This window comes from Pleurodeles waltl, chromosome 12 (assembly GCF_031143425.1).
Source record: "Pleurodeles waltl isolate 20211129_DDA chromosome 12, aPleWal1.hap1.20221129, whole genome shotgun sequence".
NCBI lineage: Eukaryota > Metazoa > Chordata > Amphibia > Caudata > Salamandridae > Pleurodeles > Pleurodeles waltl.
In genome coordinates, this window is record NC_090451.1 from 597,153,627 (window position 1) to 597,169,479 (window position 15,853).

The window sequence follows — 15,853 nt, forward strand, 5'->3', positions numbered from 1 at the left end:
TAATCTTGTATTCCTTATGGGTGTTTGCTTTCTCCAGGATGTTGTTTCGCTTTTTTTCCAGGTCGCGTATTACTCTGGTCTAGGTCCATAATTTGAGATCGCATCCAATGTGTTTGCAACGAGGCACAATTGAAGTGTGGCTGAAGGCAGGGCAGTTTCTTTCATACCTGTCAGGGGCGGTAAAAGGTGTTCCGAATATGAGATCATGCAATCCTTGGCCTCTGTGTAGAGCGCACAGAGCAATGAACAAGTATGCTAGTTGCAGTTTTGTACCGTTTCAAACGTGTGGGTATGGTGGCACTCTGCAGATTTTAGTATTTGTTTAAGCCATGCCCTTAATTCTATAGGCCCTGCCCTTTCAGCGATCCCCACTTTCTTCATCCCTCTTAAAGCCCTGCGTTAAAATCTGAGTAGGTAAGCCTCCTTTGTTAACTCCTTCTGAGCAGTTGGGTGCAATCGATTCCACAACATTAAGGGGGTTATTCTAACTTTGGAGGAGGTGTTAATCCGTCCCAAAAGTGACGGAAAAGTGACGGATTTACCACCAGCCGTATTACGAGTCCATTATATCCTATGGAACTCGTAATACGGCTGGTGGTATATCCGTCACTTTACCGTCACTTTTGGGACGGATTAACACTCCTCCAAAGTTAGAATAACCCCCAAAGTCTCCTTAGCACAGACCCAACCGTGTCTCTGACCAGAGATGCCAGATCCCTAATAATGGAGTTAACATATGCTTTCATACCCTTTTCAAAATTGAGCAAATCCTCATTATTGATTGAACCATCTTTGTACCTTCTACGACCAGTCACTGAATTCTGTGCAGGAGTCTTGGCACACAGGTGAGAAAGTGCAGGTTTTCTTTCTTTTTAGACATTGAAGGTGTGATGTGTGGGTGAAAACCAGAGAAATAATTATCGGGTCCCTAGGTACACAAGGCTCAAGACACACAGACTGCTTCTCCTGCTGATTCCACATAATGTTATGGTTCAGGTCTCTTTATTGGCATTTTGATACAAGAAAATTATGAAGCGATAGAGCGGACCAACAATGCCACCTGCAGTGTCTCTTGAAAATAAACAAGAAACTCCAAACAAACCCTCACCCCACCCTCCATACGGTCACGCAGAGTCCAAATTGTAGATTTGTCATGGCTCGACTTGAATTAACCATCCTCTGGCTTGGGGGACTCTGTGGAGCAAGTGTCAGCAGTAAGATCTGTGAGTTTTAGTAAACAGAGGTAGTTAGAGCAAGTGAGTTCCAAGAACCCAGCAGAGTAGCATGATGTAGGTGCGCCATAATTCACTACACGAGTCTCCCTCTGTGGTGATAGATAGGGTAAATTTCCCCATTCCCCAGATGTGCCATAAGCGGTGGAGCCATCTCAGGTGTGTAGGGACCCACCCATGCCCCATTTTGCTAGAATGTTCTGCAAGACTGCACCAAGAGCCAACCCTGTGTTTCAGCCTCTACGTGACTTAAGGGGAAAAGTAAGCACGTTGGGTAGCCCCAAGAGAGTGTAAGCCTGGAAGTGGGGTAGCTGGGTATGTATGTATGTATCAATGCCACCTAAAATCTTAGTACAGTAAGTAGTTTTTGAGCAGTGCCAAAGCAAGTGTAAGAGGGTCCCGGGGGAGCCATAGCCGTGTCAATAGTCAGCGCTGCATGTGTGGTTACGCATGTGGAGACGTACCAGTGTGAGGTTCCAATAGGTAGCTATTTTAGTGACGGTTTTGACACTAGCTGTGTTATGGGCCGTATGTCTCACCCGGTAGTATATGTCGTCCCACCCTCATTACATCACCTGTTGTCCAAGTTCCAGTTTCCAATACCTCTGCCCTGCTGATTTAAGCTGCAGAGAAGGCTGTCGTAGGAGGTCATACAGTTCAGTAATCTGGCGCTTGTCCAACGTTTTTTGTCACAAACCATTTTTCAAATGGAGTGAGGGAACGTTGCGCTCCCAGACGGACCGTCGACTGGGTCACCCAGTGTCTAATTTGAAATTATCTCAGCCTTTCCATTTCAAGAAGCTGTTAGCTCGAAGTTGAGCAAACATCATGGAACCTTTCTTGTCAAACATATGACCAATGGACCGACACCCACTCTGCCAATGTTGAAATGCTGCATGGTCAAGACCAGGGGTGAAGTCTGCGTTGCTGATAATCAGCGCTAGAGGAGAGGGAAACAAGGTCAAATCTCTCTGCTCACTCACCCGTCCCAGACCTACAGAACTGATCTAGTGACAGGAGATAGGTAGAGACTCTGTGGTCCAGCTGTCCTATTTAAAAAGGGGATCTTCCATTCCTGCAACTGCCTGGTCCATGAAAAGCCAGTGATTATCAGACTCCCCTCTGGACCACCCAACCAGGAAATAGAGTTGTGTTGCCTGTAGGAATGTAGAAGTAATGTAGAAGGTTTGGTTTGCTGAGGCCTTCTTTTCTCGGGGATTTCTATGTCAGGTCCCTGAACATCCAGGGCTGAGTCCCGGTTCAAGCAAAGCGGTTAATATCCCGCTGAGGGGTGTGAATGGAGCCTGGAGTGGAAGGGGGGGCTCTACTGGAAGGGCTTTGAATAGAAATAACATTTTTGGCAGTACTGACATCTCCCAGGCAATGTGGGCACCAATGGTGCAGGTCAGATTGAATTTGTCTTTGCAGAGATTTGTAGTTTAGGAGTGCAGTCTCCTTAACTGTGGTGGCCAGTTCGATTCCTAAATAGGGGAGAGAAGGACTCACCCATTGGATCGGGTGATGTTGAGCAATTGCTACCTTCGTGGTTGGAGACAATGATAGATTGAGTGCCTGGTACTTGTGAACGTTAACGCAGAACACTGCTGCGAGTCCAAAGGCCTCCAGGTCAGGCAGAAAGTCTGTGAGGGGCGTAGTTGGCTTGTCTAAGGCCACTATTATGTTATCTGCATAGAGGCTAATAGTGTGGTCCTCGTCGCCAAAATGCCCCCCTTTAGTGGCAGGGTTATAACAAGTACATTGTGCCATGGGTTTCACATAGAGGGCGAAAAGCAGGGGTGAAAATGGAAACCCCTGCCTTGTGCCTGTGCGGTTGGAGAATGGATTGGAAGACCGACCATTTACTCGAACGGACATGAACGGGTGGCCATAGTTGCTAAAAACCCATGAGTGGAATCTCTCAAAGAAGCCACATTGATGATGCGTGGCTTCCAAATAGGGCCAGTGGATGCAATCAAATGCCTTTTCAGCATCCACAGCCAGGAGTGTTCGCTCCCGGTTAGAATGCTGGGACTTATCAGTCAGATGGAGAAGGTGTTTCGTATTGTCACTGCTCTGTCGGTTTGGCACGAATCCTGCCTGATCTGAGGCAACCAGTCCCAGCATAAGGGTTCGAGTCAGGCAGCCAAAATGCTGGTAAATAGTTTAATATCCACATTCAAGAGAGATATGGGGCGATATGAAGCACACTGTCTTTCCCGGGTTTTGGAATGACCACTATAGCTGCCTCCAGCACGGAGGGCGGTATGGTATCCAGCCTCTGGATAGAACTGAAGAGTCGGGTCAATATGGGAGCTAACTGTGTAGAGAAAGTTTTATAGAAGAGGGTAGGAAAACCATCCGGCCCGACATTTAAGGAGCTTTTCCTGGGTGATTGCAGAAATAACTTCCTCTATCCGCTCGCTTAATTCTTGGGATATGGGTCTCCCGGAGATACAGGTCCGGTCCATCTAGGGCGTGGGTACTCCCAAACATTTTCCCATGGGCCAAAAAGTTTGGTCTGTGATGTACCTGGGGGCCGCACTGATGCCAGTGCAATGGGAACCAGAAAACCTTGGATTAATCCCAGCCTCCCCACTTTTACAAATTGTGTGATTCTAGGCAATTGTTTAACTTCACTTTCCCTCCTTTTCCTGCATTATCGCATATAAGACCTCGAAATATATGATTTCATGGTGTGTGCTGCACAAAATCTGCGTCTATGTTTGATTTAATAAACTATAATGTTGTTCATGTATGATAGGAACCCAGGCCACCCATAAAGTGCACATAACAAGTGACATCCCTCTTTAAATTTGCTATTGGTGGTATTCTCAGGGTAAGGGGAAGAATTAATGTTTGAAAACTATCACTTTTATATGAATACATCTCAATGTACTGATATAACAAATTGTACTAGGGTGAAAAGGTTCTGTATGTTAACTAAATACACTTTTTTAATTTTGAAGTGACTGACATAGTTTTACACTTATGCTGCAAGATGTCTTTAAAAATGAAGGCGTTTCTAAAGTTAAGTGCAGAAGTCCCCAGTCACTTCCTTTCTTTAACACCAATTAAGTTTAAATAAATGAGTGTGTGTGTCTATTTAATATTTTTATTGTAAGTGCTGAGTCGAACAAACAGCTGTCCAGTGCTCCTCTTGCCCAGGGGGCCGCATGTTAAGGTCAGAGGGGCCGCATGAGGCCCGCGGGCCGTACTTTGAGTATCCATGATCTAGGGGAAGATCTGTGCTGTGTATAGCTCCTGATAAAAATCTTGATAGGCAGAAACAGTGGAACTGTCGTCCCTGAGACTGGAGCCGTCATCCGTCTTTAGAGATTGCACCTACTTTGCCTGCTGTTATGCCCTCAGTTGGTTTGTCAGAAAGCACCCACATTATCACCTCTGAAGTAGGAGGAGTGGCGAAGTCTGAGGGTGGCATATTCTGCTCTATCTAGGTCGAGGCCCACCAGTTGCTTGCGCACTGCTTCCAACTGGTGCCAGATTCCCGTGCACCCACACGATAGTGCATATTTTCAAGTTCTCGGTCTCTCTGGCCCAAGTGCTCCTGTTTTTCATGGTGGAATTTATTACCAGACTCTGAGATCGCAATCAGCTCTCCTATGGTGACGCCTTTAGGGTGTTCCAGAGAGTGGAGATAGAGACATCTGGTGTGTCATTAAGCTCCAGGAAGTTCATCAGTGCCCTGGCAATCTGAGTGACCACCTCAGGCTGTTGCAAGAGGGTTTTGCACAACCACCATTGCCCGGAAGGGTGGCGTGCAAGAGGGAAGGTCAGTGGGAAAGAGACAGCTGTGTGGTCCGACAAGGAGTAGGGTTCTATTTCAGCATTCAAATCCAGGGATTAGAGGTCTCCGGTACCTAAGAAGTAATCTATATGGAAATACCATTTTTGTGCGTGTGGGGGGAAAATGTGTAATCCCTAGTTTGTGGGTAAAGGTCATGCCAAAGGTCCTCAGCCACAAGTCCTGTAATCCAAGTGTGCCCTCTTGAGAAAGTGCCCCCATCTGTCCATATTGCTGCGTGGATCTTTCCAGGCTACTGTCAAGACTAAGTTAAGGTCTCCCCCACAATCGTTAAGCGGTCCCAGGTAGCCATGACCTCAGCCATTGCATGGCGTATGAATCGTTCCTGGCCGTTGTTAGGGGTGTAAATGGCGTTAACTGAAGGTGCAGTTGCGGTTCCCTACAGTCAATGAATGGGCTAGCAGCCGGCCCTTGATTTTGGCCAATTTGGGGCCAACCTGGCCACGAAAAGAGCGGGACACTAGCATGGCCACCCCTGTAGTTGCAGATGGAGTAGAGGAAAAGTATAGGTGCGGGGAGGAGTGGGAGCACAGTCTATGCCAATCTCTGGGAACTAAGTGAGTTTCCTGAAAGAGGCATAGGTCGGCTTTAGACTGTTCTAAGTAGGGTAGAACAGCCTTGCATTTAGTGGGATGATTCAGTCTCTTTACATTCAGGGTGATGATCCTTACTGTGTCATACATGCCAGAGGTAATCAGGATGTGCCATGGAGTTCCTACAGATGGAAGTCCTAGTCCCCAGTCTAGATAGTCGAGACATGTAGTGGTCAAGTCGGCATAAGAGCATGTGACATCCTTCTGACAAGGCTACAATCTGTGGGTTACCCTACAAACAATCAAAGAATACAAAACTAAACAGTAAGAACAACATAGTCTGTTTTTGGGTGCCTAGAAGAGTCCGAAGGGCCCATGGAATTTGGATGATTGGGTGTATGTGGTGCCACAAGCAAACTGCTCCGTACCTACAGTGTAAAAGTCAACTGAGGAGGTTCAATATTATTCATGTGCCATCAGCGCCTCCGGTATCACCAGAGAGAGCCTCCAGCACAGCTTGTCGCGCTAACGCCATGGTCTCTGGGTCTGGCCGATCAGGGAAGTCCTGTTTCCCTGTTGTTGCGGTTGTCTGTGAGTCTTCCAGTTGTGATGAACAGACTGTGACTCCATGGCAGAGGATGCTTTCATGTTGAGCAATTGCCAAGCTTCTTAAAGGGAGCGGAGTTGATGGAGTCTGCCATTGAGGCGGAAGACTACCCGGAAGGGTTGTCCCCAATAGTACGATATACCTTTGCTCTGGAGGAAGCCATGGCTGGGCAGAATTCTTGGTGTTTCTCGAATGTGGAGGCTGCAAGGTCCTTGTACAGCATCGGCTTGTGGCCCTGAAAGTATACTGGGTGGCTGTCTCTGGCTGCCCAGAGGATGCACTCCTTGAGCTGGAAATCATGGACACACACCAAGATATCTGCTAGGGTGCAGAGTCCAGCCTCGGTAGCCCCACTCTGTGTGCTCTGTCTAGCTGAATGTCCATTTCGGGTGGGAAGTCCAAGATTGCTCTGAACAAGTTCCTGGCGTATGCCCCCAAATCTTTGCCCTCCAGCCCAGTTGGGACTCCTTTGATACAAATGTTATTACACCTGGAGCGATTTTCCAAATCCTCTGCGTGTGCTTGTAGGTCTATCTGTTGGTGTCAGATTCTGATGGTTTCTTGTTGAACTTGTTTGATCTCCTTGTCCCTGCTGGTATCATCCTCTTCCATAGAGGAGACTCTTTCCCCTATTGCATCCATGTTGGGGCAGACCTCCCAGAGTTGGTTGGCCAGTTCCTTCTTGACAGATTGGAGGTCCTCTCACAGGGAAGTGAACAGAGCCTCCAGGAAGGAGTGAGTCACCGGGCCCCCTGTCTCCCCACTATCAGGCGTGGGGCTGGAGGCCGATGCCGTTGGGCAGTCTCATGGTGGGGCCCACGCCATCTTAATCAGCATGCCCTTCAATCTATGATCTTTCTTCACTCAGGCTGCGGCCATGGTTCTCAGTAGTACCTGGGATTTGAGCGATTGTGCAGTCACCCTCTTCTGCTGCAAATAGGTCCAAAATGGCCAGGGTTTCTCCTCTACTAATTAGGCATCTCAGCATGAAGGGTGGGACAATCTCCTTGGGGAACTCCACTTCCTCCACTGTGTACGCTGCAAGGCGAGTAGTAACTTTGCACTGGAATGTTGATTTTATGGGGCATATACAATCAGTGACCTGCCTGAAAGGACCTCAAGGGAAGAGCGGCCAGTGGCAGGGTCCCGGTCCTGGGCCCATCCTGGGGCACCCAGGCCAAGAGTCTCAGTGTTCACCGTTTTAAGGAAGCGTTGCTGGGCCTGCCAACTCCAGCGCAGTCTTGGAGGTTAAGGGTAGGTGCCCACCTTAGTGCCATCTGTGCGCAGGCTGCTGTCCAGAGGTGATACTCGGGCCCCCGGCTGGCCCGCCTCAAAGCCTGACTCAATGTGGACCCAGCTGGCAAAGCTTTCTAATGTGAGGGGAAGGAGGTGGTGCTGCTGCTGCTGTGCTGCTGATTGTATAGATTAGCAGCTTGGCCCTCCGTCCACGAGGGGAGGGCAGTGTGGGGGTGCACAACGTGCGGGTACCTGTAATCCGTCAGTTCATGCCCCAAGGCGATTGGAGCTCCCAAACAGTCCCCAGTAGCCGTGTGCCTTGGTGGCCCCCTGTGGCGGGCCGCTAGAACTCACCACTCTGAGGTCTTCTCTGCCGCTGGGGAGGCTGTGCCTCACAGGCTAACACAGAAACAAATCTTCTGGCCCGAAGATCACTGCCAGGCACTCCGCGCTGCAGACATTTTCAGGACGGGGGGCCGGGCCAAGCTTCCATCGTTGGCAGGATTTCAGGTACGACGATTGGCTCCTAGGGGTTGCATCTGGCTACAGGTGCTGCGCAGCCAATCCCCACGCATGGGCAACCCCACTAGCCCGCAGTCAACTCACAGCCATGTGCTCAGGTGGCACGCCACATGTAAATTGTCGGAGCAGCCGCTCCTTATAGGACTGTCTTGCTGACTCCTATTGACGCTGCTCAAACCCCACAGCAGGGAGCACCCCTGGCGGGAGGCAGTAGAGCTGGTTAGGGCTGGTGGTAGGAGTGGAGTGGCAGCAAAACACAGGCTAACCACTCACCATCTTGGGCACACCCCTTTGCATATTGTTATCAGCATGAGCATGTAAGTTATTCACAGATCCATGTGTCAGCCAATCTTTCTCCGCAATGGTAAATTCTTTATCTATACAGGTTTTAATGGCCGACAGTAGATGCGCAGGTGAAGAATTGGGAGGAGGAATGTGATATTTGTCAGAATTGTGAAAACAATTGAAAGTTGGCTTGGGTGAGGTGGGTGTTGAGCAAAATGTGTGTGAAGCCAAAATGTGTGGTTTGGGCAAAAGTATGTATGGACTTTAGCAGCCCGTTTGCCTGAACAGGAAATGTATGTGGCGGTTATGGTGGATGCGATAGATGGATTGAGGTGGTGTTTATGAGGAATGGTACGATCAGGTGCACTATTGTGGTGTTGTGAAAAGTTGTCCGGAGAGAAGGTATTCTGGCTCTGTTGGTGACTGATAATAGGATTTAACTAACAACAGTAGAAATTAAGGCGTTTCTGGATAGTGTTGGTGTGAAACGTGTGTACCTTTCTATATAACCCTCAAGGAAATGGTCAGTGGGAGAGAGTTAATCGATTGGTAAAAGGAACTATGGAAATGGCTTGTAATGCTGGTTTGGTTGTTCAGGATGATGTTAAGACTGTAGTGTGGGCTCACCAGACTACTGTTAATGCCAATATGGAATGGTCACATTTTGAGATGGTGCGAGGGAGACAACCAGATACTAAATTAGTGCCTTGGAGGTTGTGAGATTTGAAGGTGGATGTGAGGATTGAGGAGACCACACAGGTTTCAGTGAAAAGATTCTTTGATGTAGGCAATTGGGAGAGGTGAAACTGGATAGTGTTAGACATGGTTTATCCAGGTTTAGAGGGTTGTATAAGGTGGTAAAAGTTGGGTAAAGCTGGAAAATGGTGAAACGCGGAATATGAGGAAAGTGGCATTGTTTCAGAGGAATGGTAAGTGTTCATGAGCCCTATTTGGACATTTTAAAAAACAAACGATCGGATATCTTTTTTTCCACATGGAACATATTCCACATTGCAATCATACTCCTGAATCTTCACTGCCAACCTTGCCAGGTGTCCAGAACAATTTTTCATACCTGAAGGCCCAAGGATCGTAAGTAGTGGTTTGTGATCAGTTCGCCAAAAATCACCTAGGGTCAATAAATTTCTGTGCAAAAATAGTTTGTAGTCTGGCCAGCTGAAAAACAAGTTCCTTTTGCTACCATCAATGACCGAGAAGCAAATGCAACTGGTTCTTCAGAACCACAACGTAGCTGAGACATTACTGCTTCTATCTCAACAGCACTGGCAGCCACTGTCACAAAAATTCTAAGACCAACCTGAAAATGGACTAGCACTCCTGCTTTAGCAATGTCATCCTTTAACTCCTGAAAACTGTTTGTTGAGCCTTGTTCTCAAAGAAAATTATTCCCTCTCCTCAACAATATTCTCAAAGGTTCGGATTTATGAGCAGAATCCAGCACAAATTCTGAATAACACTCAATCAAACCCATGAATGAACGTAACTTATCTCTATTATCCAGCACTTCAGCATTCACAATAGCACTCACCAAATTCAATTTGGGCTTTACTCCTTTTCTCTGAGAAGTGATATCCCAAATACTCAACTTCTTGTACCAAATATATATGTTTCTCTTTGCACAAAGTCACACCCAAATTGGCAACTCGTAGCAAGACCTAATGCACAGATTTGGTATGGGAAGAATTGAGCCACCAAAGATTAATACATCATCCTGGAAAACCACCACATTTTTCTCACCAGCTATCACATTTGACATCAATCTTCTGGAGACATGTGCCACAGATGACAATCCAAATGGCAATCTGTTGAATTGAAACACACCCTCATCTGTTATAAAAGCTGTCAGATGTCTTTAATCTGGATGGAGCATGTTTTGAGGAGTACCTTTCACTAGACAACAATATTAGCTCATTAATGTTTGGAAGCGGAAAGCAGCCAGTGATAATGTTCTCATTGAGAATATGCAAGTCCACACAAAACCTAATTGAGCCATCAGCCTTATTACCACCAGGGAAATCCACTCAGCAGCTTCCACTGTTTCTATAATTTTGTCATCTAAAATCCCCAATTTGTCAATAAATTAAATCGAGTTTGGAGGATCAGCTGGCTTGTTACCAGAAGCAGATTTACTTCACCTTAGGAAATATTATGGCACCCAATCAACAGTGCCTTTAACCAGGGGCTAGGAGATTGGGCCAAGCCAGCCTCCTCTGGGCTCTGATGGGCAAAGACAGGCCCGCTCTTGGCCTGGTCTTTGCCAGGGCAGAGACAGGTCCTGGCCCATGCATGTTGTGTGCTGAGGATAATGCATTATAAAGCACTTGGCTGCTGTGCTCTGCCTCCTCCTGATGACAGTGTGTTGTGGGTGATGCAGCCTACAGTTGCTGATCCTCAGTAGCAGAGTCCCGCATTGCGGGAGAATGAAGCACACTAATAAGCACTTGACTGCTGTGCCCTGCCTCCTCCAGATGGTGGTTTGTTGTAGCTAATGCCATCCACAGGTGCCCAGAGTCAGTAGCAGAGTCCAGTAACCCTGCCTTTGCAAACAAAGTAAACATCATTGCATCCTCAGAACCTACAGGGCAGGCTGCTTCTTCAAGCAACACTTATTTCTGAGAATTGGTTGTAGGTCAAATGATTCTTTAATGGTTTTTAAGTACCGCATTAAATAAACAACAGTAGTTTTTCCATATCGAGTGTGCATCCACTGATTCTTTGCATTCCATTTATGCACCATCAACCAATAATTACCATGTCTTCTGCCTCCGGAAAATTTGGAAGCAATGGACCTGTTGTGATTTCACTCTGTCTTCATTTTAGATTAGCCCTTGGGGAACATACATGGGAACCTGGGACATGCCGCAGAAGATTCCTCCGTGCAAGGTGAGCTCTGCATCTCGTTCTGCTCATGGAGCCAACCGGTTGAAGGAGTGGATCTACAATTCTACTGACCTGACCAGTGCTTGCAATGGACTTCGTCCAGAGATTGATGGAGTGGTAAGATTTCAATGCCTTAACACAATTTTTTTATTTGCATTTGGCGCCTGAAAAATATGAAACCATCACCACAAGCGACAAATAACTTCTTAGTGGTTTCCATTTCTAAATGTTATTGTTTCAATAATAGGGTGAGTGCCCTCTTCATTTTTTTTATTAACTCCATCCTAAGGACTGTTATATTATTTTATGTCCGTATGACTTTTCAAAACGTATTAAAACCATGAATATACTTGTTACTCATCTAATAAGGGTTTCAAGATTTAAAAAAAAAAGAAATAGCCTATGTTCTGCAGCTGCACGTCTGGTAGTATGAATAATTAAATAGGACCCAGCCCAAACACTTCAACAAAAAATGTAAGAGAAATAAAAAATATAATCATGATGTCGGGTATTGCCACATACAGATAGATTTTGGTAAGCAATTATGAATTGCTTGAGGATTCCCAAGCAGTACCAGGCTGCTAACTATAATGTTTCCTTCTATAACCATAGTCACAGATATGCATTGTTACTCCTAATGCTTTTCGGAAATAGTTATGCAGGTCGAAGGTTTAAAAGAAAGTGTGACGACTCAAAAATGTGTGTTTATGGAATGTTCTTGTAGTGTTTAAACAGCTGGAGGTGATCTGTGATCATTTCATAATTCCCGTTTAGACTTGTGGCCCGATGAAGGCCTTTGCTAAACATCACACTATTGTTCCTGTCTTAAACCCAATTCATAAATAATGAGTGGGTAGATTATATATGTTTATTAATGTAGCACAAACCTAGCTGGGAAGCAGAAGAGTACTGTAAATTAATAAGGGGTACTAGGAGGCAATACAATGTAATGTTCCTCAAGTGGACAATTTGCACATTAACAACGGCATTCCATGTCATATATGTTTAAAATTTTAATAAAGTTGCCAAGAATTACACAGTTACAGTCAAGTGTCGAACTTGGGGTTAGAAGCCAGTTCCCCAGTTTCCGAAGTTGGCAGCTCAGCTACTGTAGCACATCTCCTTTCATAGATTACATTTATAATCCCTCTGGGCTCAAGTCGTTTAGGTGTGCAGAGGAGCATCCATATTAATGAACTCCATGCATATCCAGAGTTTAAAATGCCAGGAAGCCAAAGTGGTGGATGTATAAGAGGAAGTTAATGAAGGGGATCAACAGGTTACTGTCATGCCAAAACAGTGACATCAAGACTATGGACAACAGCAGGAACTCAAGCAGGACGTGGCCTCTGCTCCTCTCCAATGTTTTCCGCATTGTGTATAAGGCTTTTATAAGCAGCATGTAACGCAGCAGGACTGTAAACACGCTTTAATTCAGTCTCTCTCCTTAATTTTATCTTCTTTACCATTTTTGTTGCGGTAGCTGTTTTAAAGGCTAAAAAACACAATCATGTAAATATAGCCAAAAATATATATTTCTTTCTACTTCGACAAATCTTCCACCCACATCAGAGCAAATCTAAGCGGAGCACCAGTCCATTCTGTTGCAAACGGCACAAGTTTTACTTTCCAAAGGAACTACTGAGAGACGTCTGGATGGGGAAATAGGATATGGTTGCTACTCTCGTATGTCCTTGTGTCGAAGGAGGATTAGGGCCTTTAACCTCTGAATACCTTCCTGCGGAGGAACAAAGTCACAATGTGGTGCTGGCCCAGATGTTTTCTGTGCTTGACCAGAGTGAATGGATGGTGTCTTTAGACCTGTAGGATGCTTATTTATGTATACGGTCTTGCAGTTTCACAGAAGCTACTTTTTAGTTCAAGGAAGCCAAGTAGCATTTTCAGTTTGCCGTGCCCACCTTCAGCATAACCAGTACCCTGGGGGTTTTCACAAAAGAGGCAGCAGTGGACACTTTCCATCTTTAGAGGTCGTGGATATTTGCTCTCCATTACCTCAACGATTGGCTGTTGAAGGCAGGCTCCCCAAAGTCAGTTGTAGACCACATCAAGATGAAGCAGAATCTCCTAGCATTGTTGGGGGTCCCAATCAAGCCGAACCCACACTTTACTCCTTCACAGAGGCTTCCCGTCATGACGATAGCACAATTCAGGTCCTTCCCTCCACCAAAATGTGTTTAGGACATTTGTGCTGTGATCATGATATTTCATCCTTGTCCCTGGATTTCGGGAGAACATCTCTGAGGCTTCTTGGCCTTTCAGCCTCTTGCATCCTACTTATCAGATAAGCCAGGTGGCACATGCAGGCTCTGCAACAGAATCTGAGATTCCAGTGAGCCCAGCACCAAGGAAACATATTGGATACTATTCAAATTTTGCCAAGAAGCTCTGTACCTCTAGAGTTGGATGGAGTGTCAGGGCAGCTTACCGATCATGAACTGTCTGGCAGGGTCCTTTAATGCCAAAGCATATGCGCTCAGCAGGCGGCATTTGGAGGACCATGAAAGGCGACTACATCCCAAGTTGGCACAAGGCATCTTCTGGCAGTAGGGAAAACTTTGGCTAGATCTTTCAACACAGTCAAGGATTCACATTGTCAAAAGTTTTGTGCATTGGAGTTTCTGCTAGAACATTCCTTAGAAACACGCTCCTGCTGGAATGGGACTTGAGACTTCTGTAGGCCTTCCCTTTTCTGCCTTTCCTCTTCTCAGTTCTGAAAATGATCAGGAGCCACCGGGCCCCAGTCATTCTTTTGGTTCTGTTTTGGGCCAAGAGACTGTGGTGTCTAGAGCTTCTGGGCATGAACACTGGTCCTATGATCAGGCTGTCACTCCAAAAAGACCTCTGTCTCAGCAAAAGAGCGAGTCCTCTGCCCAAATCTAAACATTGTACACCTTACAAGCTAGGAGCATGAATGGCAGCAGTTGACAGCATTTGATCTGCCTCTGGAAGTGTTGGATATCAATCTTGCAGCCAGAATCCTTCCATGAAGTCCATTTAGGCCACTTGATGAAAAATGTATGTGCCTTGATGTGAAAACTGCAAAATTGACCTGTTACAATCCAAGCTGTTGGGGTTTCATTTTTTGTTTTGTCCTTAGATCACTAAGGCCTTGCAGTAGGCACTATTAAAGGTTGTCAGTCAATTTGGCCTTTTTCCATTCACCAGACCACCTGTCCTTATTTAGATCACCTGATCAGGTTAATATATGTCCTCCTTTGTGATGCCACAGTGGGTTCTTAATTTGGTCTTAACGTTTTTCATGTGCACACATAGCTGCTCCCTGCATCTCTTGACTTTGAATTCTATGGGCCCCAATATGAGTTTGGTGGATGGAAAACTTGCAGCACTGCCCTGGAGGATTAGGATAGCCATCATCCTCCAGACCGCTGGGATCCAAGATCCTGGCAGATCAGGTATTCTGACCTCCAGGGTTGTAATGTGACGGTTGGACCACCACCGTAAGTGTGGTAGTCCGTAGACCGCCACACTCATAATAAGGCATATCTTTCTCATTGTGATTAAATCAGTTCTTCACATGAGTGTGCTTCAGACGCTGTCCATGCATCAACACTACATACACCCTTTTTTTCCAGATGAACTGGTGTTGAGATCTCAGGCAGCCTTCTTACCTAAAGTTATGATTCCTTTCCACATTGGGCAATCTATAACTCGGTCTATGTTCTTTACCCCTCCTAGAAAGAGGAGGTGAGGCTTCATCGTCTATATCTCAGAAGAAGGGTTGTGAGAAAAATTGCACAATATTACCTGTAGTCATGCAAAATGTGAATTCATCATTTTGTACTATATTTTAGCTCGACATGCACCCTCATATCAAATTTTGGCTCAAGGACGAACTTCTGTTGTTCCCATGCATTTGCAATACATTTTTACTGGCAATTGCACCATTCATAGTGTTTACCACAAAAGGCGCATAATATAGATAAGTGCTGAAATGGCATAATGGTTGGAATTTCACATATCAAACACAATTCCAGAGTCGTGAAATTATGTGAATTACGCTGGTGTAATTTAAATTTCACCCAGGCCCACCCAGAAGGGCTTTATGCTTTTATACAAAGGTACACCACATGAATGATCAACTTTTGTGGTGCTATCCATTCTGAAGAATGGGAAGGCTGTGCAGAAGAGGACCCGGTAAAGGTGGATAGCCCGCCACATCAAAAGTTGCTGTGCAGTGACCAAGAAGCAGCCACCAAAAATTCTGAGAGCCCACTCCACCAGGGATGAGGCTGCAAGAAAGGTGATGGCATGCAAAGTGCCTGTCCTTGACATCACCTAGGTTGCAACACAGGTGTCAGTGAGTATATTCATGAAGCACTACTGGCTTGACAGCCAGGTCTAGCGGGACGGATATTTTGGCCCTTCGGTCTTGCAAGACGGGATGGATATTTTGGCCGTTCAGACTTGCAAGACTTTTTAGTCTGAGTCCACTCCAAGGACCAACTATCGGGATTGATCCTGCTATGTTGTCTATTCTAAGGTGAGGAATCTGCAGTTAAAGCTCTGTGCGGTGGATACTCTGACCACAGTTTTTTCACTGCCCTCCCACTTCTTCATCCTGTGGATTGTCCACTTTTTAACATCTAAAAGATCCTAACTTAGGAATCTGCACACTGGTACTATGAAGTGTTCATGCTCTGCATCTGAGACAAGCAAGAAATTGCTTCAATGC

The 15,853-nt window shown here is 46.0% G+C and overlaps 1 protein-coding gene across 2 annotated transcripts in view; it reads left to right on the forward strand.

Annotated features, from left to right (window-relative positions):
- Positions 1 to 15,853, forward strand: part of CFAP126 (cilia and flagella associated protein 126) — a 90,544-nt gene that overhangs the window by 63,166 nt on the left and 11,525 nt on the right. For both annotated transcript variants that reach the window (XM_069217798.1, XM_069217799.1), the window contains exon 4: positions 11,080 to 11,256. In XM_069217798.1, the coding sequence (XP_069073899.1) occupies positions 11,080 to 11,256 (177 nt within the window). The remainder of the gene's footprint in view (positions 1 to 11,079; positions 11,257 to 15,853) is intronic.